This window comes from Pelobates fuscus, chromosome 1 (assembly GCF_036172605.1).
Source record: "Pelobates fuscus isolate aPelFus1 chromosome 1, aPelFus1.pri, whole genome shotgun sequence".
Lineage (NCBI taxonomy): Eukaryota > Metazoa > Chordata > Amphibia > Anura > Pelobatidae > Pelobates > Pelobates fuscus.
This window is the reverse complement of record NC_086317.1, coordinates 22,238,092-22,262,840: the sequence shown is the minus strand read 5'-3', so window position 1 is coordinate 22,262,840 and position 24,749 is coordinate 22,238,092. Positions and strand designations below refer to the sequence as shown.

General features: G+C 43.0%; 1 protein-coding gene across 1 annotated transcript in view; it reads right to left on the bottom strand.

The window, feature by feature from the left end:
* The window catches only part of GPA33 (glycoprotein A33), a 40,033-nt gene that overhangs the window by 11,060 nt on the left and 4,224 nt on the right, over positions 1-24,749 (bottom strand). The window contains exon 2 of the mRNA XM_063446619.1: positions 4,322-4,473. Coding sequence (XP_063302689.1) covers positions 4,322-4,473 — 152 coding nt within the window. The remainder of the gene's footprint in view (positions 1-4,321; positions 4,474-24,749) is intronic.

Sequence of the window (24,749 nt, the reverse complement as noted above, 5' to 3'; positions counted from 1 at the left end):
CAGCAGGAGGTGCCTGTTTTGCTTTGTTGATGTGAAAGTGGTCATCGAACTTGAGCTTTTTAGCCTGTGTGTGTGGCAGGAGTACAGCAGTGAGCCTTCTTAGTAGTGAGGTAGTTCGGTAGTCAGACAGATTGAATCCGGTATCCCCCAGATTTTAAAATTCGTTCGCCGACTATGGTCTTCCATGGTGTCCAGTTCAGTTTGATAAACAGAGTTGGTGGACTGTATTTGGCGTTGGGTTTCCCCCATACTTTTAACTTTTTGGTTAATGTCCAGTATGTCCTCTACTGTAGTGTGGACTTGTGTTGTCACTGCCTGTATCTCCGTCTGAGTCAGGTTCATATCAGCATCAAACATTTGTTTCATCTCTTGTATCAGATGTCGGATGTTACGTTTTGTGGCCAGTCATCCCGTCAGCTTGCGGCATATGAGGTGGCTGAGGCTGGTGACATTCCCCTTGTCCCTCTGGGTCCAGCTCCAAGCAGGTTGAGCTGGTATCTGGGTCAGGTTCAGCCGCCATGTTCTGGCTTGCAGGACACTGCAGTAGGGCCCTGATATCCCTGGTGTGCTTTGGATGGTTCTCTCCATGTTAGTGCTGGCAGGTAGTTGCCACTCAGCAGTTGGTTTGGAGAAGTACTCGAGTTCCGGGTGCAGCTTTGAGAGTAGTCATGAGGCCCCCACCAGCGGGAGAGTGTCCTAGCCTCATCCTACAATTCAGTGATGGGTGCTTTTGCTTTGTTATAGTGCTTGGAGTCTCCTAACCTCATCCTACTATTCAGTGATTAACCGTTTTTCAGCAGTTTCACTGAGTGGGGGTCTCTGGCCACCTATTGCCTGGCCTCCACTGGGGGAATGGCAGAGATTCTTACACTCTTTTATACCAGCAATGGGTGACTGTGAAAGGCTGAAAGTTGTCTGCTGATACCATGTCAATCACAGCCACCCACTTCTGCTCGGGCTGTTTCAGTACCTACAGGGGCCATTTATGTCTTTTTAGACATTTTTGCTTTGTTAAGAATCTGTTATTTTACTCTTACTTGTTATACACTGATCAACCACAAATTTTAAACCATAGGCCTAATATTGTGGAGGTACCCCAAAACAGCTTTGCGGTATCAAGGCATGCACTCCACAAGACCTCTGAATGTATCCTGTGGTATCTGGCACCAAGACATTAGAGGTAAGGCCTTTATTGCTCTAGCATATCCCACATATGCTTAAATCAGATTGAAATCTGGGGAATTTGGAGGCCAAGTCAGGTCAACAAGAAGAAAGTATATCAGAACATAATAGGTCCTCACAGATGTGAGGTCCCATAACTACCGAACCATATAGTCGGTAAGCTAGTGATAATAGAATGAAACAAAAACAGGGAGAGAAAAAAAAAAAAAGAAGAGATGAAGTTAAAAGGAAAACAGGAAGGCAATTGGAAGCCTAATTCCCTCAATGGCTATGCACTCAGTGGTTCCTTTGGTGACCTCAAACATATATTTTTTTTTTTTTTATTTCTTTATTTTTATTGTGCAAAAGATAACATACAAGCTGACGATGCCACAACAGCGTAATACAAGCCTATGAAAACAAGGTATTTCACATAAATGGCATTTAGTATTGGCACATTTTGTTTTTATATGAGAATAAACAAGATTGGTATGTACGTCTAGTTGTAAGTCACCAGGGTGTCAAACAGCAACATTAGCATGCATAACATGGTGAGTAACTATGTTGTAACTTAATGTGGTGTGTGTTCTGACAGCATGGCTAGCCTGGGTAACTCTAAACCGGGAAGTAGAGCAGTAATACAAGCTGAAAACTCATGAAAACCTTTTAAGCCTGGAGGGTCTAATAGCAGGTAAGTATCATTGCTAAGGGATGGTAGCATGCGTGGAAACTGAGTAAGTGCTAGCCCTACTAAGCATATCAAGCAGTGACACGTATGTGGCAACAGGCTTATCTGGCAGATAAAACAGATTAGCTAAATCATTTGTGTCGCTGGGTATTTATCGGTTAATAATATTGCTAACACATTTTAATTCCTGCCTTTTGACCCGTGGTAGTCTCTTAGGGTATAGTGATGCTGTCGGCGTAGGGAGGTTTGCTCCAGTGACTCTCTGCGTGGGTTGTAAGTCCCAGGGTAGGTCGCTTGGCTTAGAGTCTCTGGATGTGCCAGGTGGGTCAGCCGATGCCCCTTCTGGAGGCTAGGTTGCCAGGTGCTGCAGGTGAGTACCGCTTTCCTGTGTCTTGAAGCAGCTGCCTGTCCGGCCTCTGCTGTGATTCGGACCCGTCCTGCTCATGTTGTCTAGCTGAGCTGCCTGCCTTTTTCCTTCTGACAGGACAACGTCGGTGAGCTGCACGTGATCCAGCAATAGCAATGGGTATCCTTTGGTCAGGATTGCATTAACCTGGGGTAGGACGATGTGTGAGATGTAATGATTCACAGGCACATTCAATAATGCCACCACGCACCCTTGGACATGTACGGCCTTCTCTGCTCGCACGGCAATTGGCAGGTGTTGTCAGCCCTGTAACGCTCCGGTTTTTTCTTGCGCCGTCTGGCTGTATGTGCCACCGCTGGGTCCCGTCTTTATTTGCTCGGCGCAGTCCGCCAGCCTAGCCCTGCTGCAGGCTGTCATGGTTGTTGAACTGGCTGTCGTGCGGCGGCCATCTTGAGAAGCGCCATGCGGTGGTCACCTCGCGTCCGGGTGAGTACTGGAGCCTGGTTTGGCGAGCTGCTCAGTTCCCTTACGGACCGGGATGACCCCCCGGGAGAGACGGCCGGAGACCCGGGAGAGCGGCCGTCTCGTCCCGGCTCAAGCTCCTCACGCCTTGGGCCGTCATCGGGTCACGGAGCACCTCATGGAGGGTATCCCCTTGTACCTCAGAGTCTGGGGGTCAGGGTGAGTGTCGTTGCGGATTTTTCTGAAGGTTTTACCTCCAGTTAGCGCCGTTTTCCCGGTCCCAAGGCGGGAGCTCAGACCAAGCGTGTCTGATCCCGTCGGCGGTCCGGCCCCGCCCCCTCAAACATATTTTTAATATAAATAATTATTTCATCAACTATTGAAAGAATATCTATTTTTTGGAATGTAGCAATATAAAAAAGAAAAAAAAAAAAAAACAACATGTATCTGCACCTTGGGTCCAACAGTGTTTGAAAACCAACAGTCTCTATAATTTTTGAAGCTGCTGTGCAGGGAATGAGGCAGGGAAGACCATAAAGACGGTCTGTTTTTAAACACTGCCCTTCCAAAGGTGAATGTATATGGATGAATGATCCTGTCATATACTAAAGGTAGGGATGAGTTTTACAGCTTACTGTAATTGTTCTAGTGTGCATAGTATGTATGTCCCTGGAGGCTTTTTAATGTAAACACTGCCTTTTCAGAGAAAACATCAGAACATCACTGTCTACTAACACCTCTAGTGGCAGTCACTTGAGCTGCTTCATGTGTCAGTGTGCAGCACGGATGTTTAAACTATCCACGCTCTGCACGTTCCTCATAGAGATCCACTGATCCAATGCATCCCTATGAGGAGATGCTGATTGATTGAGCTCGGCGTTTTGACACGCATGTACAATAACAGGGGGCAAAGTGGGGCCAGAGGCCTAAATGGCACATTTAGAACTATAGTGTCAGCAATACAGGTTTGTATTCCTGACACTATATAGTTCCTTTAATTTGAACAAAATCTATTTCCTTTCAATACTTGATAAAAGGAGTATTATATAAAACTATTTCTGAAGTGACAGTTCTCTTTTAAATATTACTGATATTTTTTTCATCAACTCGTGTGTAATTCTATTTTCCTCCAATATCCATTTGCTCACCACTTAACGTACACACTCAATGTAACGCCGCTCCTTTAAACTCACAGTCATGGATTTAATGGCAATATTTTGTTTTACTGTTCACATTTAGTTCTTGAAGTCATATTGAACGATTACCAAATGTGTATGAATCTGGTCAATCCTTCGACTCGGTCATTGATTTTTTTTTTGTCCATAGCACAAAATCCACAAATTGCCCATGGACATTGGAGTGTGCTCCATCCCGAATTTGTAGACCAGGGGTGCCAAAAAGGTAGTTTTTAAAACCCCAAAGGTTTTAAAACTACAGCTTCCACGATGCTTTATCATTCTAAAGGCATGCAAAGCATTATGGGAATCGTAGTTCTACAACATCTGGGGATCTACTATTTGGTTACCCCTTGTTTTAACCCCTTAAGGACACGACATGTGTGACATGTCATGATTCCCTTTTATTCCAGAAGTTTGGTCCTTAAGGGGTTAAACAGTAAATCTAGTCATCATTGCTGAACTTACCTGGTCAGGTAACTTTTTCCACATAACGTTGGCACCAATTTTGTCTGTGGCAGTAGTCTGGTAGGTGCAGGGCAGTGTAGCATCTTTTCCTCTTGCTGCTTCCACAACGGGTTTTGTTATTTGAACAGTAATGGCAGAAACTGCAATAAACACTGAAATAATAATACAAAAGAAATTAAATACATTGCAAAAGGAGATCACCCTCCTTACAGGAACACCATTTTCACCTAAATAACTTTAGCTAAATAAATCAGTTTTAGTGTATAGATCATTCCTCTGCAATTTCACTGCTCAATTCACTGTCATTTAGGAGTTAAATCACTTTGTTTCTGTTTATGCAGCCCTAGCCACACCTCCCCTGGCTATGATTGACAGAGCCTGCATGAAAAAAAAAACTGGTTTCACTTTCAAACAGATGTAATTTACCTTAACATTAAGCATGATTTCCGCGTCAGAGAAAACAAAACCTCGCTTACATACTTGGGTGTCAAACTGACCTCGACGGCGACCAACCTGTTCTCCATGAATTTCCCGCCTTTGTTACACACCATAAAATCTGACTTACAAAAATTGAACAAGTCATCTATCTCCTGAAGAGCAGATTAAATGTATTAAAAATGAACATGTTTCCTAGACTTTTGTACCCAATTACAGCACTTCCAATACATATACCCATGAAACGTTTTCAGAGTAGTCAATACTGCCTGTTTGGATGATGTCTGGATGGGGAAGAAACCACACCTCAATCAGGCGAACTTGGGGAGAACTCGAAATAGGGGGAAGACTAGGGTACACCGACGCGAGGAACTACTCTATCGCTAATGTCATAGCAAAGATATGCCAGACGTACATAAACCCTGGAAACAGATTGAGGCTAGTTTTTTGACTGTGCCGATAGATACATTACCCTGGCAGGAGGCCAATGACCACTTACTTTGCCCGAGCACACGCCAGCATCCTACTATACTACCGACCAACAACATTGCACAAATACAGAGCTAACTTGGGGCTATCTCCACCCTGTTCCTCATTACTATCACTCACACAAAACCCGTCAATATCCATTGGCCTAAGTGCGTGGCTGTCCTCGTGCAACCCTAACAACACTAATGTATGGATACAAGATATCTGCACCACAGACATTGACACAATGTCTGCATGAAAGAAAACCGGACAAATTTAGACACCGTCAACTAATATACTATCTGAAGTCGTTGCCGAATATGCTATTGGCACCTCCTAGTTTGACCGAGTAGGAGCGAACCATCCTCACACACCCTCGTCCCAAACATCTCCTGTCAGTCATACAGAACACTACAGACACTGGTAGATGACACTCTTACACCAAGGCGTGGGAAAAGGAACTCAGTATTTTTTACCTTACCACTTACCAGTGGCAAAAAAAAAATGTTCAGGCCACCTATTCTCTGGCGAAGAGCACAAGGCTTTTGGAGGTCGTAACTAGATGGTATCATGACCCAGACAAGATACACAGGTGGTACCCTACCCTCCCAGACAGCTGTTGGAGATGTGGACACGTTGTCAGGGTAATTATATCGGCAGACATATTGTGCTATGATAGAAATTAAAGTGTATATTGCCTAAATCATTCTGAACAGAGCAGACTCCATTTTGTTATCTTCAAGCTAACAAAAGACACAAGATTTCTATCCCTTCTGTAAAACTAACCACTTTGCCAGAGATAAAGGAATGCTTATTATATAAAAACCGAATTGATAAGAAATGAGAACGGGGGATGGACAGACTGTCTAGATGCTAATGGAATATAATTAATTCTAAACCCAGACATTTGTGACAGAGAAGATTAAATAATTTAATTTTACTTTCGATATTTTATAAGGTCCCATTGTAAGTAAACTGTCAGTTTTAGAAATTATAGCAGAATTGCCAGACACATAGTCTGAAGAAAGCCCAAAGAAACTCTTTGAAGTGACAGAAAACTTAAATTATAAATAACCATAAAGATAAGGTAAATAACTTCAGAATAGCCAGCAGGAAAAGTTAACTCTTTCCTGGATAGGTATGTTTAGTGGGACGAGACTGCCCTCTATAGACCAAATACTTAAATTGCTATCTAGAAGGTAACCACACCTCCAGTTTTCTATTGGTCTATCACCTAGTGAATTTTCCCTTTAAAAAAAAGTTAAGACAAAGTGAAGAGAGAGGAGAAGAAGGAATGCAAGGAGAGGAAAAGGAAGCAAAGAAGCAAAGAGGTGAGCAGTCGGGGGCAATGCAGAGAAATCCATGACAGATATCCGCTCCAGGGCACTCAGAATTTCTTACACACCAATCACATATCCATTCAGTTCCTGATACTACCTACTAATCTGATGAAAATATCTACTCAACTGGTAATTATACTGGTTTCATTTAATTAATTTAAATTAATTAAAATTTTCTAATAGCATGATATATGACTGGATAAATCACGATCAGATTTCGATATTTAGAAATCTTAGTTACTAAAGAATATATAATTAAGCATTCTATTCTGCAGATAGAAAGGAATAATTATATATATTAATGTGACATATCACATGTTAGCATATCGTGATATTTATCCAGGTGCATTGATTTGCTCTAAAATAAGATAAAATATCTGTTTAGGCAAGTTAAGATTCTGCTTATAGAATTTGATAGATTTCTCTTATTGGATGGTTCCAGGAAATGACTAATGAGCTGGTTTAAATGTTATTTTATTTAAAAATTACATGAGAATAGGTCTTAATTACCTAGGAGGTCTAGCCAGCATTGAAAGGGTTATTCTAACGGTCAGCTAAAGTTTTATGGCCTTAAGCTGCAAGCTCTGTGTGTGTACGTTTCACTTTCGTTTCTCTGTGAACTACCGTCATAAATCTTCTCTTGACAGCTAATGTTGTAGATTCTATAATGTATTAGCCATTGGAATGTGTTGCCATTTATATTGCATACTCATGTTATACTGAATATTCATTGATTATTATCACGCATCTTACTTATTATTATTTAATTTGTCACAATAAATTGTATCTATTTTTATAACAAATTGTGATTTTATTTATATGGAATACAGTTCACTTACACGATAACGATCTTTGGGATCTGAGAATTGAAATAGTGGGCAATTCTCAACTGTTTACTATTATTATCCCAGAAATATCCCCACAACGTTCTCACATATTTTGTGGTCCTGTCCCCCAATCTGGAAATTCTCGGGTGAAGTTATACCCCTGATCTGTACTATCACTAACCTTCAGTTGACCCAAACTCCTGCAGAAATCTTACTGCTTCATTTGGATTTCTCACTGTCCAAACTAAAAAAAAACAAAAAAAACTGTCTACCACTGCTATTGCTGGCAGCGAAATCCCTTTATCCATTACATTGGAGATCCCCCCAGATCCCAACGTTGTCAGAATGGACTCAAACATTGAGGAACTTACTGCTTACTCCTTTAATTCCCTTGATAAACATGTCCTCATTTGGAGGCCATGGATTCAGCAGCTAGTAGGGCTGATGCCGGGAGCAGAATTAGCACCACCCAGATAGGGAACTCCTACCCCAAAGTAATTTTAGAGACTTTGGGAAACACCCCCCGCCGCCAGACTTAAATTCTGAGATATTATATTTCTCTTCCCCGCAGCAGAGTAAATTGGTGCAAGTAGTACTTAAAGGAGTATATGGTCAGGAACACAAACATATTTCTGACCCTATAGTGTTAGAACCACCATCTAGTCCCCCTGGCCCCCTCTTGCCTCCCTAAATATAGTGAAATCTTACTTGTATTCAAGTCTGCAGCTGCTGCCTCTGCCCCGGTCTGCCTGTTCAACTGCCTGCTGACATCATCAGAAGTGGTGGTCTGAACCAATCACAATGCTTCCCCATAGGATTGGCTGATAATGTCAAGGAGGCAGATCAGGGGCAGAGCCAGCACAAGCCAAACACAGCCCTGGCCAATCAGCATCTCCTCGTAGAGAAGAATTGAATCAATGCATCACTATCAGGATAGTTCAGTGTCTGCATGCAGAGGGTGGAGACACTGAATGGCAGTGCTGCACAGTAGGCAGTACTGCCCCAGGAAGCACCTCTAGCAGCCATCCGAGGAGTGGACAGTGGAGTTTTCACAAGGCTGTAATGTAAACAGCATGAAGGTAATGATTCTACTCACCAGAACAAATACAATAAGCTGTAGTTTTTCTGGTGACTATAGTGTCCCTTTAACCTTCACTGATCTTGATCTTTGTCCTGTACTCACATCTCCCTCTGATCTTTTTTTGTAATTTTATTGGCCATGTACATAGTTACCTTTTATTATTGTTTAGAACATTGATATACCAATATTACTGACACTAATTTTGTGATGTTCATTTTTTAGATCTAACTACCTATGTAGAAGTGAACTCTATTAAAACTAAAACATATTTCAAATCTGTCGACGTAAACAATTATATCCATCTTAAAAGTGGTAATTTCTCCCCCTGGCTAAACAATATACCTAAGTCACAGCTTCTAATGTGCAGAAACTGCACAGATTTGGAAATAGTTGAAGCTCAGGTGAATAGAATTAAAGACCAATTTATTGAAAAAGGATACAGGGAGGACATCTTAATGAACACCATAAAGGTAGTCGAAAATAAAAATAGAAACTCCCTGTTAGAATACAAACCTAAATTCAAAAAGGAAAGAATAGATATGTCCTTCATTTGTAATTTTAGTCAAGAAAACAAAAAAAGTGAGAAATATTATAACTACATTGTGGCCTATTTTAAGAAAAGACCCTGCAAAACAACCTGCGTAACAGGGGATAGTTTTAAGAGGAGCACCAAATTTAGGACAAAAATTAGTACACAATCACATAAAAAAAAACAAAAAACCATTCCTACATAAAACAGGCTTTTTTTGGCTGTGGCTTATGCACAGCCTGTAAAAACACATGAAATATAGAAACATGTTTGAATCCATGAGATAATAAGGAATATAGAATTAAAACCATGACGGACTACTAGTGATGTCCCGAACGGTTCGCTGGCGAATAGTTCCTGGCGAACATAGCTTGTTCGCGTTCGCCACGGATGGCGAACATATGCGGTGTTCGGTCCGCCCCCTAATAGTCATCATTGAGTAAACTTTGACACTGTACCTCACAGTCAGCAGACACATTCCAGCCAATCAGCAGCAGACCCTCCCACCTCCCGGACAGCATACAATTGAGATTAATTCTGAAGCTGCATTCTTTATTTTTTTTAAAAAATTTTTTAGACAGAAGTGTGTTATATTTGAGCATGCTAGGCTGAACGTGAGTATATCATGGCTAGTTGCACTGAGGGTATGAGTATATAGCAGTACATTGTTGTGAAAGATGGCTGTCATGCTTAGGGTGTAGCTTGCACGTTATCAACTGTGTATTTATATCAGCAGCTCCACCACTAGTTATAAATCAAGTGGGAGTCGCCCCATGAGATGAGACTAGTGAATAACATAATACATGAACGGTTAAGGTAAAGGCATGTAAGGAACTACGACAATAAACTCTTTAGGAGGTGAAATAATGACATGTTTAAACGCTTGCTACTTTACGATGAGTTAATGTGCAGAGAGCAGTTCATGTGATCAAAGGCATGGTGTGGAGGATCGGCTATAGTGGGACATGCTTGGCAGGCTGCTGTTTACTGCTTGTGCTCATCCGATCCCTTCTGGGCGCCAGGTGCAGACCCTGGGAGTCCCGGATACCTGGAACAACAAAGGCAAGTCTCTGGCTGAGTGCCGGGTTCGTGGCTTGAGGTGGTGGAAGCTTGTTTTGTCGGGTGGTCGGATCTGTCCCAGTGGTGCTTCACGTCCGGTGCGGGATTGTGGTGGCTTAAGGTGGAGGCGAGTGCTTGACGTGGGGCAGGCTCTGCATTTCTGTTTGTGCCTACGGTCCAGTCATCGACGCCTTTTGCGTTGGTGGATTTTAGTGGGGACTGCTTCACTTAGCTGTGGTGGAGCTTGTTGGGGCTGTGGTGGAGCTTGTTGGGGCTTCCTGCTTGTTATTTGCTTCCAAAGTTGATTAAAGAGTCTGTCCAGCTTAGACTCAATATCCTGCCATGCTTTGCTGGTACCAGGAGGACACGCGGCTGCCGCCATATTGGGAGAGTCGCAGATGAGTATGTCAGCCTGGGCGGCTGTGCTCTGTGCGTCCATTAGCTCCAGACAGCCTCTCATGGTTGGACCGGGATAACCCCCACCGGTCCGAGGGGGGGGGGGTAACGGAGCTCCTGCCGGGAAGTAGCTGCCGCCTCTCCCGCCCGGTGAGCACCAGGCCACACTTGCCACGCGGAGGTAAGTAAGACTCTGTCGAGTTGCTGACCGCTATTAAGCATGTCGGGTCGGTCAGGTAGGAGCAACATTGCTGGGTCATCCCCTTCTAGGGTGAAATTCGCTTGTTGATAGCTGCTTAAAGTGAGATATTGAGGGAGCTCACACGAAGTGCGTCTTTCCTCCATGACAGCTAGGTCCCGCCCCCCGGAAGCTGCATTCTTAGTGAGAGGAGGGACAGTGTAGCTGCTGCTGATTTAATAGGGAAATCGATAGCTAGGCTAGTGTATTCATTCAGTGTCCACTACAGTCCTGAAGGACTCATCTGATCTCTGCTGTAAGGACAGCACCCCAAAAAACCCTTTTTAGGGCTAGAACATCAGTCTGCTTCTTTTTTTTCCTGTTTAATCTAATTGCAGTTGCCTGCCTGCCAGCATGTGTGTCAGGCTCACAGCGTATATTGTGCCCACTTGCCCAGTGCCACCACTCATATCTGGTGTCACAATAGCTTGTATTTAAAAAAAAAACTAACTTTTTTGACTGTAATATAATAGCAGTCAGTTTCCTTCACACGTGTGCGTTTCAGGGCACAGTGTCACACCAGTGCAACTCATATCTGGTGTAACAGTAGTGTACATTTAAAAAAAAAATACAGGGGGCTTGTTGTCACCTTTCGGGGACCCTTGGTGTTGTATGTGGGTGGGTGGATGAAGAGACCTTCAATGACATCAGTGAGGACAAGGAACGGAACATGGCTAGCTTGGTATCCAACCTTGTGCAAATGGGGAGTTTGCGGTTGTGCAAATGGACTGTTTGCGGTTGATTGCGGTGCGTTAAAAACGGGGAGTTTGGTCTGTCACTGTGAAGCGGGCGTAACCCTTACACTACCTGATCGATACAACATCATACCTGATGTTTTAAAGCACGTTATTCCAAACAATTTAGGAATGTTAGGTGATTTATGCCCTTTATGGATTAAAACCAGACTCTGCATCAACTATGTAATTTTCCATGGGAGTTTTGCCATGGATCCCCCTCCGGCATGCCACAGTCCAGGTGTTAGTCCCCTTGAAACAACTTTTCCATCACTATTGTGGCCAGAAAGAGTCCCTGTGGGTTTTAAAATTCGCCTGCCTATTGAAGTCTATGGCGGTTCGCGAACATTTGCGGAAGTTCGCGTTCTCCATTTGCGAACGGAAAATTTTATGTTCGCGACATCACTACTGACTACATGTTACACAAAAAAATTAATTAACCTCTTAAAGTGCCCCTGTAATTTATTATATGTGAGAAGAACTAAACGTTCCTTACATATAAGAATGAACACGTGAGGAACATAAAAAGAGGATTTAAACAACACAACATTTTTAACAAAATCATAATAGTGACCCCCATTGTCTCCAATTTTTAGCTATACGAAAAATAGACATTAACTGGAGAGGTGAGGATATGATAAAAAACAATTAGGAAAGAGTGAGATGAAATGGATTTTACATTTTTACACCTTAAACCCATTCGGTCTAAATGTGGATTTTGAATTATGTCACTTTTTATGATTCTAATTTTTAATTGTTCTCTCTTTTTAGTTTTTTTTTTTTTTACTACCTTTTAAATCCATTTTTTAATTCTATTCTATTTAATTCCCACCTTGATTTTCATTTTATCAAAATCATACATTTTTATAAATTGCGATTACAATTTATTGACCAATATGAGTAATAATATGATAGTGAAGGAATATGAAATAGTTAACTTTTCTTGTTCATATGTATTTTATGCTTTTATAAGGTTTATAAGCTTTATTGCTGACTGAAAGGATATGAAACAGTTAAACTCAATGTACGACATAATTCTGCTAACTGTGGCAAGACTTAAACAATAACATTCTTCCTTCTATAGGATGTGCGACATTGCTAATTATGCTGACTATGGCAGACTTATACAATTTAAGGTATTCCTTCTATAGGATGTGCAACATTGCTAAATCTCTGGATGTCTTGCCCATTCTGATTTCAGGATATTCCGCCCCAGACTTATTCAAATGCTTATCTTTCCATTGTCAGAATAATCTTTCTATAAGGAAGCAATAAATCTTATGGTCTGTACTGTATGGCATATCTCATGACTCATGTAACAAAAATTGTATAAATGCTCGTTTCACAGTAAAACAGATTGAGAACTTGTCAAGCACCTTTTTCGTGTCTGTCTGTTATTTGCTGAGCAAGTTTCTCCCGTCAATTGATGTGGTGATGTGGTGACCGAGGACTGAGGGAAATTGAGTCCAGGACAGCATTAACCCTTTCAGATAGATCATTCCAATTCCCTATATTTTATAATTTACCAATTAATGGATAGTTTTTTTTTTTTTTTTTTTACTTAATTGACATACATTTAAAGTAAATGAAATAATTCTTCTTTTCCCCTCCGTTATACATTATATCTGTAAACAGAAATCCCTAATAAATATCTTTAAAAATGCATTTAATATATATATTATTAATAGATTGATTTAAAAAAAAAAATCCCAAGTGTGTATGTAAAATAAGATACATCCATATATTTAATAGTTATATATATAAAAAAATGTTTTAATTCTTAAAGTATTTAAAATTAAATATAGATGTTTACATTTGGGGTATAATATAACAAAAATAGTTTGTATACTCAATTTTTTGTTCTCCTTTTGCATGCTTAATGCCATAACTTTGGACTATGGACACTTATTCCCCACTATAAAAATTGGACAATCCTTCCCGGAAACGGAGTGCCGTAATAACAAAGAGAAGAAAACCGAGTACGGTAGTTCCAATTGAAAACCAGAAGCGACATATCACATATGGGTTTGCGCGTCATGGATACCGCCCTAAATTACATATCAGCTGTGAAAAAAACCACGAGGATTGGATTATGCGAGGAAGGGGCAGAACAAATGTGTATTTAACAGTGAAACCGGACACAGGATGAATTCACCGCTTGAGAAAGCCGCTATTCCAGGCGAAACGCGCCTCGGGAGACAGGAGCTCAGTATTTTTATATTACCCGTGTTAATATAGGTTATTTACACTGTTTTTAATATTTGGTAATATATACTTACCCCCTCCTGAATTCATCTAATATTTGGGTTTCAGACAGGGGCGTGTCACCCCCAAAGTGACACAGGTCTTTCATACTGTGAGCAAGTTGCTGAAAGGCTCCAAGCAAGGTGAGCACTTCATTTAATCACATACCACTCGATTAATATCAGCTCTACTACACCCAGAAGGCGTTTGTATCTCTTATTTATTTACATGTATTTTACTATGGTGCCATTTTCAATTCTGCATTGTATCAAGCCTTTAAAAAAAACAAAAAAAAACCACACAAATAGCAACCTATATCACTTCTAGCATCCATCACGGCCTAGAAACTAAAGGGGAGTCTGGAGGCACTCCCCTGGAACAGCCTGGATCCTGATCCAAAACAGTTGGTCATATGGGTCCTGCAGGCCAAGTCCCTAGACTATTTAAATGCAGAGACTGACGATTGTGCAACACACGTTCTAGTAGTACAAGTAGTTCAGCAAATTAGTGCTAGGCCCAAAGAAAGTGTGGATAGGGTGGGGACAGGACTGAATGAATTGTTAGGAATTCAAAGTGAATTCTAAATGGATTTCACATTTTAGCCACAATAGAGGAGGCAAAATACCCTCCAGGTTAATGGTTTTCACTCCAGCTATTTTGACCTACAATTTAAAAATAACTTGATGTTCACAATATAAAAAATGAATAAATATCAAAACCAAACCGACCTTCTTCGAACAAATCTTCCACGCGGAAAAATACCAACGGGGCATGATTACCTAACTCTACTCCCACCTCTGTTCCACCACACGGGAATGGGGAGACCTTCATTACACAGACAAATGGAAAACTCACTTAGGTAAAACACTAGAAGGTATAGACTGGCAGGACATATGGGAGGCCAACGCTAAAACCTCCATATGTGTCACTATGCAGGAACAATCGTACAAAACAATGTTCCGGTGGTACACCACACCGGTCCAATAATACCATATGAAAAAGACACCCACCAAACTCTGGTGAAGCTGCGGAGAAAAAGGGACCTATGCACACATGTGGTGGCAAGGCCCTAAGGTCAAACTATTTTGGAAAGATATCCAAACACTGACATCCCAGATACTATCCAGATCGGTAGAACTGAACCCATGGACATTCCTGCTGGCTAAACCCCTCAACAACTGGACCAGACCAGAACAACAGCTGATTAACAAAATCGCCCTAGCAGCCCAAACCTACCACACCCCCCAATGGCCACAGTGCTCAACAAAATTAAGGAATGTCACCTCATGGACAAACTGACAGCCCAAATACGAGGCTTCACAAAAACATTTTCTAAGACATGGGAAAGCTACATTGACAAACAATAGGAACACAAACAGACCAAGGACCCGACAGATAAAACAATGACCAAGACGTAATCCCCCCCCCCCCCCCGCAACCCCTCACCCCAACTTCCCCCACCTTCTTCTACTAGGCAGAGATAACCAGTACCCCAGCCTACTGTTCGTTACACCAAGCTAACAAAACAAGATTGTAATCTAAATGCATTGTTACTACATGTAAACTAAGTTTCTCATTCTTCTTGTTAAAAACCACTGACAGATGGCAGCTGCAGCATAAAAGTTAAAAAATATACTGTAACGGAACCGCTGGCACCCCGACCGGGTACCTTCCGTTGATGGATGCTCCTAGTGCTTCCCGAGGACTCCAAGTACTCCGCAAGACACTATAACCACTGCAGACCCCACGAACCGCCGCAGCTTGGCTGGGGTCTTGCCGTCTCCATCCACTCTGGACCCAAGACCAGGGTCCAGCTTCCAGTAGGTCAACCTCTACGAATTCCAGAGAGCAGGAGCAGGAAGAAGCTCTTAGCAGAGCTTAGTGATTATACCCTGGGGAGTATAGTGATTATAGCAATCCCCAGAGTGTAGTTCTCCAATCCCCCAAACATGAGCCGAAACTTCTTGAAGGTCCAAGATGATCAGATCTTTTAATGACCACACTCTGGCTTTTATGCAAGTCCCCATGCAAGGGGACATCCCACAGGGTGGGACACAGTACAACCAATCATTTACACGAAAACCGTAAAACACACCCAGCAAAAACATATAATCCCTCCCCTCTGCCTGTGATATAATTACTGCACACAATGGGTTAATGTAATTTATCACAGGCAGGAAAATTACACTTTTTATACATGCACTGTAACTTTAAAAATATGCATCATATTCACATAAATATTCTGAATCAGCATACTTTGAATATAAACATAACCAAAAATCATACAAATCCCTCCAGTACATAAAAAGATAGCCGGAAGTCCTTTATGACCGACCGCAAGCACATTTTCCTGCCCAAAACAGTTCCATAGATTTGGGCTGTGCGGCCGGTCAATTTCTGATGTTAAAGGCAGTTCATTTAGAAAAAATACTAAGTCCCATTCGAATGCACGAACGGGCATCGTTCGTGCAAATAGCACAGTGTAACATGGCGTTCGAATTGTCGAACGCACTTCGACTTTAGCCGAAGCGTCGAAGTGGAGGAGAAGGTAAGGGTCGTGCATTTGTGTAGCCAATTTTAGTTCCATGGATTTACTAGCACACACTGCGGACCGCGTTCGACTAAATTAAAATGGCCGCCGCCACGTGTTCGTTTGTCGAATGGCGGCCAATTCAACAACTTCGGCTGCATCCGAAGTGCCATATAAAAAGTACCTTTCCTTCACCATGGTTTTTAAAGGGCCCAATCTCCCTGGGGCCATAGTCATGCGGAAGGAGGCTGGCAATCAGGCTCCTCCAACAGCCAGGGGAAAAGGGCAGCTTGTCACCTAACAATCCAGTGACAAAAGGCGTTTTGTCACATATACCATGTAGATCGCCTGTGATTCTGACCCAAGTGTACACAATTGAACCGTGCATGGGCTTTTGCACAAGCCGCTAAACTGTAAAAATGTAATACCCACTGACATTCCAAAACTAAAGAATTATATATATAAAAAAAAAAAAATAATAATAATATAACATTGAAATAAGAAAACATCGATGGCACAATTCAAAGAATGAACACAGTGAAGTAGAATGCTTATTTCAAAATGTAGATACAATATATACACGGAACATACATTGTACCTCTGGGATGTTAGACCTACAACCTCCATTAAGGTGACACATTAAGGTAGTTGTAATTCTGCCACAGTCGAGGAATGTGTGATTTTGCCGCCCCAGTTGTGCAATATATTCCATTCATATTTTGTATCTACATTCATAAATAAGGCTCTTTTTTCATTTATAGTAATATAAACGTATTTCTGCTGTACAGTAAGGGCCTGGGGTCAGGATAACTCACTGTCAGTATGTGGAGCCTCAGAAAATAACCGCAGTGTTAGGACTGGCTAAATACATTTCCACTATTTCTTGATTGGACACAACTCAATGAAGCATCAAATTATAGGGATTCACCACAAATTATCCAGGAACTTTAAAGCGGCATATGTCTTTACTTGATTTGTTTGAATAATTTAATGCATTATCTATAACTAGGGTTACCGTATTCACCATGTTTTAGGGGCACATATCACGTATACATATTGATGGGCAGCACATGAAAAGGGTTGACCTGTAGTATGTAGAATTCAGAAGAAGATGTTTAAGATAAAGCAATTATGCAATGAAGAATCCCAATGAATATGCTTTATACATACTGCAGGGCAACACTTATCATGCATTTTCATAAATATGACAAAAATTACACGTGTCTCTATTAGCATGGCAAATATGGTAACCTTATCTATATGATGAGGATATAATAAAATGGGAGGTCTACTTGTGTAATGTTAGGAATCAGGATTTCGAGTTGGATTACAAGACATATGTTCATATCTTGATTTCTTTAAAAGAGCGAAAGATGAAGAGATCCAACATGTAATTTGTAAATGAAAATTCAGGAAGTTCTCTCTTCTATAACCATCTAATTTAAATGAATGAAACTTTGTGAACATTAAAAATATAGTTAAAATGTACCAGGAACCAGAGACCCAAACTGACAAAATCCTACCGAGATAGCCGTGGGATCGGCCTCTAGTCGCTTCACCACCACCACTTTTTCATGAAGCTTACCTAAAACAGACCCTAAGTGGTACACACTTAGGTACCAGATTCGACCACATAGTACCTCCATGCACCAAAGTTGCAAAACAACAAACCTAGCACAACGAAGATACAAAATGTCTAATATAGACAAAGGGGCATTGGGTCTCAGCACAGATACGCACGAGTACCTTGAGCCTGCGGGTCCTCACAAAAAATGCAGAGGCCTACTGCCCTCGCTGTTTTATAACCAATCATGGTTAGAATGTTTAACCGTTTACACGTACTTATCGACATGTTTGCCTTGCCCGTTTCCTATCTTTTCCTCACTACATAAAATGAGAGCGGTCTTTCTGACCCTGAATATGTTATGAGCTGAAATGTACACTACTTGTTATACTATGTCAATGTGAACGGTTTCTATGTACACCTTGCAAACATCTCAATAAAATAAATGTTTGACAAAAAAACAAAAATGCTGGGATCTGAAAATCCAAAACAAAATGACTGTACAGTCAAAACATCAGTTGTAAAATGGGAGTTTTACTCTGTATTTTGTTCAGTATTGAAAGAATCAGGTTTTTCTGGTTTTCGTGAACACCTCCCCCCCTCTTTTCCAGCTTCAGGGCTGGATTCCAGAGTTTCATATTGGTAGGAGTATCACAGACACAAGATACACCTCCCCCCCCCTGCAAATTCCTCTTTCCTGTTCCCACAATATGTGGGGTGTAGAGATAAGATTAGCTCTGAGATAGAGGCCCACCTGCTTCTCTCCCAAAACACAACACCCCCTTTATTAGTAGTGCACTGAGAAGCTGGACACCAGGCAGGGAACAATCCCGGGACAGGAATTGCAGCTTAGAACTTTACCGCTGAATCTAGCACTGTTGGAAAATACACCATCTTCCAAATTTACAATCTGGAGAGACAGTTCAGGTCTTTCCTGTTATTGCTCTGCGGTCATGGCTCTCGGCATGCGCATGTTATTTAACGCACCCACAGATAGATCGATCTACCCAGGGCCGGTTAATGACATTGTGCTACCTGGGTCCAAGGATGAAATACTGACTCCCCTCCCCCCGGTCGGCACTCCGCCTCTACGACATCATCTGATGGGAACATTATGCGCATGCGCGGCAAGCACAATAGTTATTCCCCATAGAAAGCATTGTCTCAATGCTTTCCTATGGGGATTTGATAACGCTGGATGCGGTTTTTGGATGACCAGCATTTATGTTTTGCCATTTGGAATTTGTAGGTTTATTGATGATAGGTTTGTGTTAATGTACTGTGAGTGTTCGTGCGGAGTAGATTCCATCACTATGTGTTTAGAGGATGTTGAATTTGTATGGGTGGTACTGTGTGTGTGTGTAGGGGATGCAGTGTGTATTTAATGAATATAGTGTGTGTGTAGGGGATGCAGTGTGTATGTAATGAATAGTGTGTGTGTGTGTGTGTGTGTGTGTGTGTGTGTGTGTAGGGGAGGTAGTGTGTATGTAATGAATATACTGTGTGTGCTGATTAAGTAGTATGTGTTTTGGATGTATAATGAGAGTGGATGTAATGTGTGTGAAGGGAATGGATTGTGTGTATGTGCTGCTGATGCAGTGTTGGTGCGAGTGCTTTTGGATGCAGCATGTGTGCTAGGAATGTAGTTTGTATGTGTGTTTGTGCTGGAGATGCAGTATCTGTATTTGTGCTTGAGTGCAGTGTGTGCTGGGAATGCAGTGTGTGTCTGTGTACTGGGGATGCAGAGTGTGTGTGTGTGTGTGCATGGGGATGCAGAGTGTGTGTGTGTGTGTGTGTGTGTGTGCATGGGGATGCAGAGTGTGTGTGTGTGTGTGTGTGTGTGCATGGGGATGCAGAGTGTGTGTGTGTGTGTGTGTGTGTGTGTTGGGGATGCAGGGGATGTGTGTGTGTGTGTGTGTGTTGGGGATGCAGGGGATGTGTGTGTGTGTGTGTGTGTTGGGGATGCAGGGGATGTGTGTGTGTGTGTGTGTGTTGGGGATGCAGGGTGTGTGTGTGTGTGTGTGTTGGGGATGCAGGGTGTGTGTGTGTGTGTGTGTTGGGGATGCAGGGTGTGTGTGTGTGTGTGTGTTGGGGATGCAGGGTGTGTGCGTGTGTGTTGGGGATGCAGGGTGTGTGTGTGTGTGTGTGTTGGGGATGCAGGGTGTGTGCGTGTGTGTTGGGGATGCAGGGTGTGTGCGTGTGTGTTGGGGATGCAGGGTGTGTGCGTGTGTGTTGGGGATGCAGGGGGTGTGCATGTGTGTGCTGGGGATGCAGGGGGTGTGCATGTGTGTGCTGGGGATGCAGGGGGTGTGCATGTGTGTGCTGGGGATGCAGGGGGTGTGCATGTGTGTGCTGGGGATGCAGGGGGTGTGCATGTGTGTGCTGGGGATGCAGGGGGTGTGCATGTGTGTGCTGGGGATGCAGGGGGTGTGCATGTGTGTGCTGGGGATGCAGGGGGTGTGCATGTGTGTGCTGGGGATGCAGGGGGTGTGCATGTGTGTGCTGGGGATGCAGGGGGTGTGCATGTGTGTGCTGGGGATGCAGGGGGTGTGCATGTGTGTGCTGGGGATGCAGGGGGTGTGCATGTGTGTGCTGGGGATGCAGGGGGTGTGCATGTGTGTGCTGGGGATGCAGGGGGTGTGCATGTGTGTGCTGGGGATGCAGGGGGTGTGCATGTGTGTGTGCTGGGGATGCAGGGGGTGTGCATGTGTGTGTGCTGGGGATGTGCATGTGTGTGTGCTGGGGATGTGCATGTGTGTGTGCTGGGGATGTGCATGTGTGTGTGCTGGGGATGTGCATGTGTGTGTGCTGGGGATGTGCATGTGTGTGCATGTGTGTGCTGGGGATGCAGGGGGTGTGCATGTGTGTGCTGGGGATGCAGGGGGTGTGCATGTGTGTGCATGTGTGTGCTGGGGATGCAGGGGGTGTCCTGGGGATGCAGGGGGTGTGTGAATACAACCTTTGTTGTAACCGGTGTGGCCTCTGGACTGACTCCTAGCAGCTCTGCTTCTCACCTCCCTACCAATGCTGCCGGTTCATGGGGTCTGTGTACTGAAGCTTGTGCTGCGCTGTGGGTTGCCGCGGCACGTAGAGTGTGGATTGTGCACTCAGACCTTGGAGACAGCCAAACACTGCCCAGCCGTCAATTACTGTGGGGAAAATTAACCACTGAAGTTCCAGCATGCACGGCGGTGCACTGGAACTTCGTGGGAAACAAATCCCAGATCAACCTCCCCCTCCTGATGCCCCTGATCCTTTAGAATTAATTTGCAGCCTCCTAGCCTGCCCCAGTGAAGGGGCTGATCTAAGAAGAGATCTCTAGAGATACTAGTTAGTATCAGGTTAGAGAATTACATTTTGCCGCCCCTGTCACAGTGCTGCCTGGAGCCATGGCCCCACCTTGGCCTATGGACGGGCCGGCCCTGGATCTACCCAAACCGCATTCGGACACATCTAAGCCACACATACCTCTCCTGACAGATACTAGGAGACAAATATAGAGAGAAACTTCATTGATAGATACATCCAAAAGCAGGGCTAGGCAATCTTCAGAACTCCAGATGTTGTAGACTACATCTCCCATAATGCCCTTACAACCACAATGCTGGCAAAGCATCAAGGGAGATGTTGTCCTTAAGGGTACAAACTTCACAATCAGTTTGCGACTTCTACAATTGTACAAAAGATTAATAATGAATGCGTTATTTGGTTTTACTGTCTTTTTTTTTTTATAAATTCTTTATTTTGAAAGATTTTTGTTTTATGGGTGGGGGTACAGAAAAGAAAACAGGGAGTTAGCTTGTGGTACAGTATTTGCAGAATATACATGTACTGTTATGTCTGTCAAACATCACAAATATACGTGCTAGTCAATCGTTGTTAGTTTCAGCATATATCAATCGCCAGTATACCGTTACTATCTTCTTATCGATGTTCGATCTTTTTCCTAGTATTATAAATTCTTCGTTATGGATTGAAGTTTGAGTTACAGTTATGGTATTAGGGTGGGGGTACAGAAAGAAAGGAATGTCTGGGAACAAGGTTATTTGATACAGAGTTGCATTGTGAACATTAACATTAAGAAGCATTTAGTTGAATAGCTTGTGAATTTGCGGTCTGCTTGGTCGTTTGTTATCGTTTTTGGTCACAGTGTTTTTGTGGGGGAGCGTGTCCGCTCCGTTGCTCTGGTTGTGGGTAGGTTCGTGGTGTGTGTTGTCTAGTAGTGACTTGTCTGTTTGTATGATTGATGAGTTGTAAATTGGACTCTAGGGTACCCCTAACGTCCTTGTTTTCGGGGTTTTTCTCAATCTTGGTTCGTGCTGTTCCCATTTGGGGGTTTGTGGGGAGAGAGTGAGAGTGGGGGTGGGCCGAGGGTATGGTGTGTGGGGTCGGGTGGTCAGTATGGGTAGATAGTCCTTAGTCTGGGTGAGTGAGCCTTGTGTTCTGTGGGCTATACTGTTCGAGTTTGTGGGTTCTCAGTGAGGGTTTCTTCATTGTCGGGTTCAATGGCTGTATGTGAGTTTTGGTGGCCTATGCCCGACTGGGTGTGTGTCGAGTGTTGTGGGTGTAAGTCTGTCTCTGGTAGTCCCCAGATGCATGGTCGCGGGTTTTCTCTGTTTTGTGGCACTTTATCTAGCGGGTTAGGGTAGTCGTTGTGAGCTTTTGGGTTGTGTGCTGCTGGTGAACTTGTGTGAAGTAGGTTGGGTGTGATGTGGTGTGGGTGTCAGATCCCCGTAGGGTATGTGTAAGTGAGATGGGGGGGTGTGGCTTATGGGTAGGGAGGGGGATTCTGTAGTATTCAGGGCTGTGCGCCTCGGGTGGGCTCACCCGCCTGGTCTGTTTCTCTGTGTTAAGTTGTTTCAGTTAGGTGGGAATTCGTATAACCATGGGTCCCAAATTTTGTTGAAGTATTTAGTGGTGTCATGTATAAGGGCTGTGAGTTTATCCATATTCATGGCTTCGTTTATTTTTCGTGTTATCTGCGTTATTGTTGGGGTGTCTGGGCTTCCCCATGTTTCGGCTATTGCCCTCCTGGTGGCTAGCGCCAATTTGGCTATGAGTTTGTTCTGCGCTCTAGGGATATCTCTGAGGGGTCTGGATAACAGCCAGAGCCATGGGTCCATCGGGATGGTTGTGTGAAGTGCCTGTGTCGCCTTTTGTGCTATTTGCTGCCATAGTGTGGTTACCCTAGGGCATTCCCACCATGTGTGTAGATATGTACCCCTATTCCCACATCCTTTCCAGCAGAGGTCGGAGTTAGTTTGTTTCATTTGTTTTAAGCGTAGCGGGGTGAGGTACCATCTGAAAAGGGTTTTATAAGCTTGTTCTTTGTGGTTGACACATATTGATATTGTTGCGGTGGCTTCCCAGATGTCTACCCAGTCGCCTTGTTCCCTCGTGGGGCCTAGATCTCTTTCCCATGCTGCCACATAAGGCATAGAGCCTTCCCGTGTGTGTCTACTTAATAGGGAGTATATCGTCAATATTTGTCCCCTTTGGAGTGGGTGATTTATGCATGCTCTTTCTAGTGGTGTGAGAGGGGTGATGCTTGCTTGTCGTATGTTTGGGGTTTCTACATAGCTACGGATTTGTAGATAGCGGAACAAGTCTCTAGTTATGTTTACTGTCTTTTTAATGTTACATTTCAGCATTAGTGGTATAAAAAGGTATATTAGGGAATTAGAAAGGTTTTTTTTTGCTCCCAAGCCAGAGCATCCCTGTGTAAAAGCAGACACTCTTCCATTTTCCTGGGACTGCCAGGATCTGGGGATCAGATAAGTATTTAAGACTAGGCCCGGGCCTGCAATGGCAAGTTGGGCATGCGTCACGATACGTTTTTTCTCAGACTAGTACTTATTTTTATTATTATGTGCATCCATACACATCCCTAATCAGATAACAGATTTCTGAAGTTACCGGCAATCTGCCCCCTGGTGACATGGCCCTGGGATCGCAATCAGTTGAGCGATCTCTATCACTTGCTGGTTGGAGCAGTTGTCACTGGAGATCGGAGGGGGAGAGGTGGGCACGGAGTAGTGGCAGTCGTTGTGTGTTGCGATGATGGAGACAGTTTTTAATCACTGCAGGAGTACTGTCCTACCCAGCAAGCTACCAGCACACACACACACCTAGGTGAGGATGCTTACATTAATCCTGCACCTCCCTCAAATCACACTGAACTTCATGGCTAAAGGATGGAACACAGGGCTTACACCCATAATCCTTCACTCTGGTATAAGGGTTATATTCTTGAAGAAACAGTCTAGGCACCATAACCACTGCGCATATATAATATAACAATGTCCAAAAGCTTGCACTCCAGTATAGTCAAAATAATATAGCCCGGTGCTTGGCGGCATCAATAGTATACATGGTAGTTTGAAAAGCACTCCATATAAGGTGAAAATAAACTTGGCTTTATTCTGCAACAACCAAAGGTGATCAACGTTTCAGTCCTACAACAGGATCCTGATGAAAGTCCTGTTGTAGGACTGAAACGTCGATCACCTTTGGTTGTTGCAGAATAAAGCCAAGTTTATTTTCACCTTATATGAAGTCCTTGGAGTGCTTTTCAAACTACCATGTATAATTATATATATATCATCCACTTACTTCAGGTGGAAGGAGTTTTCATCCACTCTTTTGCTATATATTATAGAATTTGAAAGGTTTTGACCCTTACTTGGGTTTCCTTAGCTCCTCTGCTTCAAGCCTCTTCTCAGATACATACATACATACATACATACATACATACATACATACATACATACATACATACATACATACATACATACATACATACATACATACATACATACATACATACAAAGTAGAAATTTATCCACACTCCAGGGATTCTTGAAAAAAAGAAGTTTACCTACAAACAGGGTCTCAAAACAGTCAACGTTTCAGTTCCTATTTGGATTTTTTTCCAAGAATCCCTGTGTTGAGTGCGGATAGATTTCTACTTTTCATAAATTTCT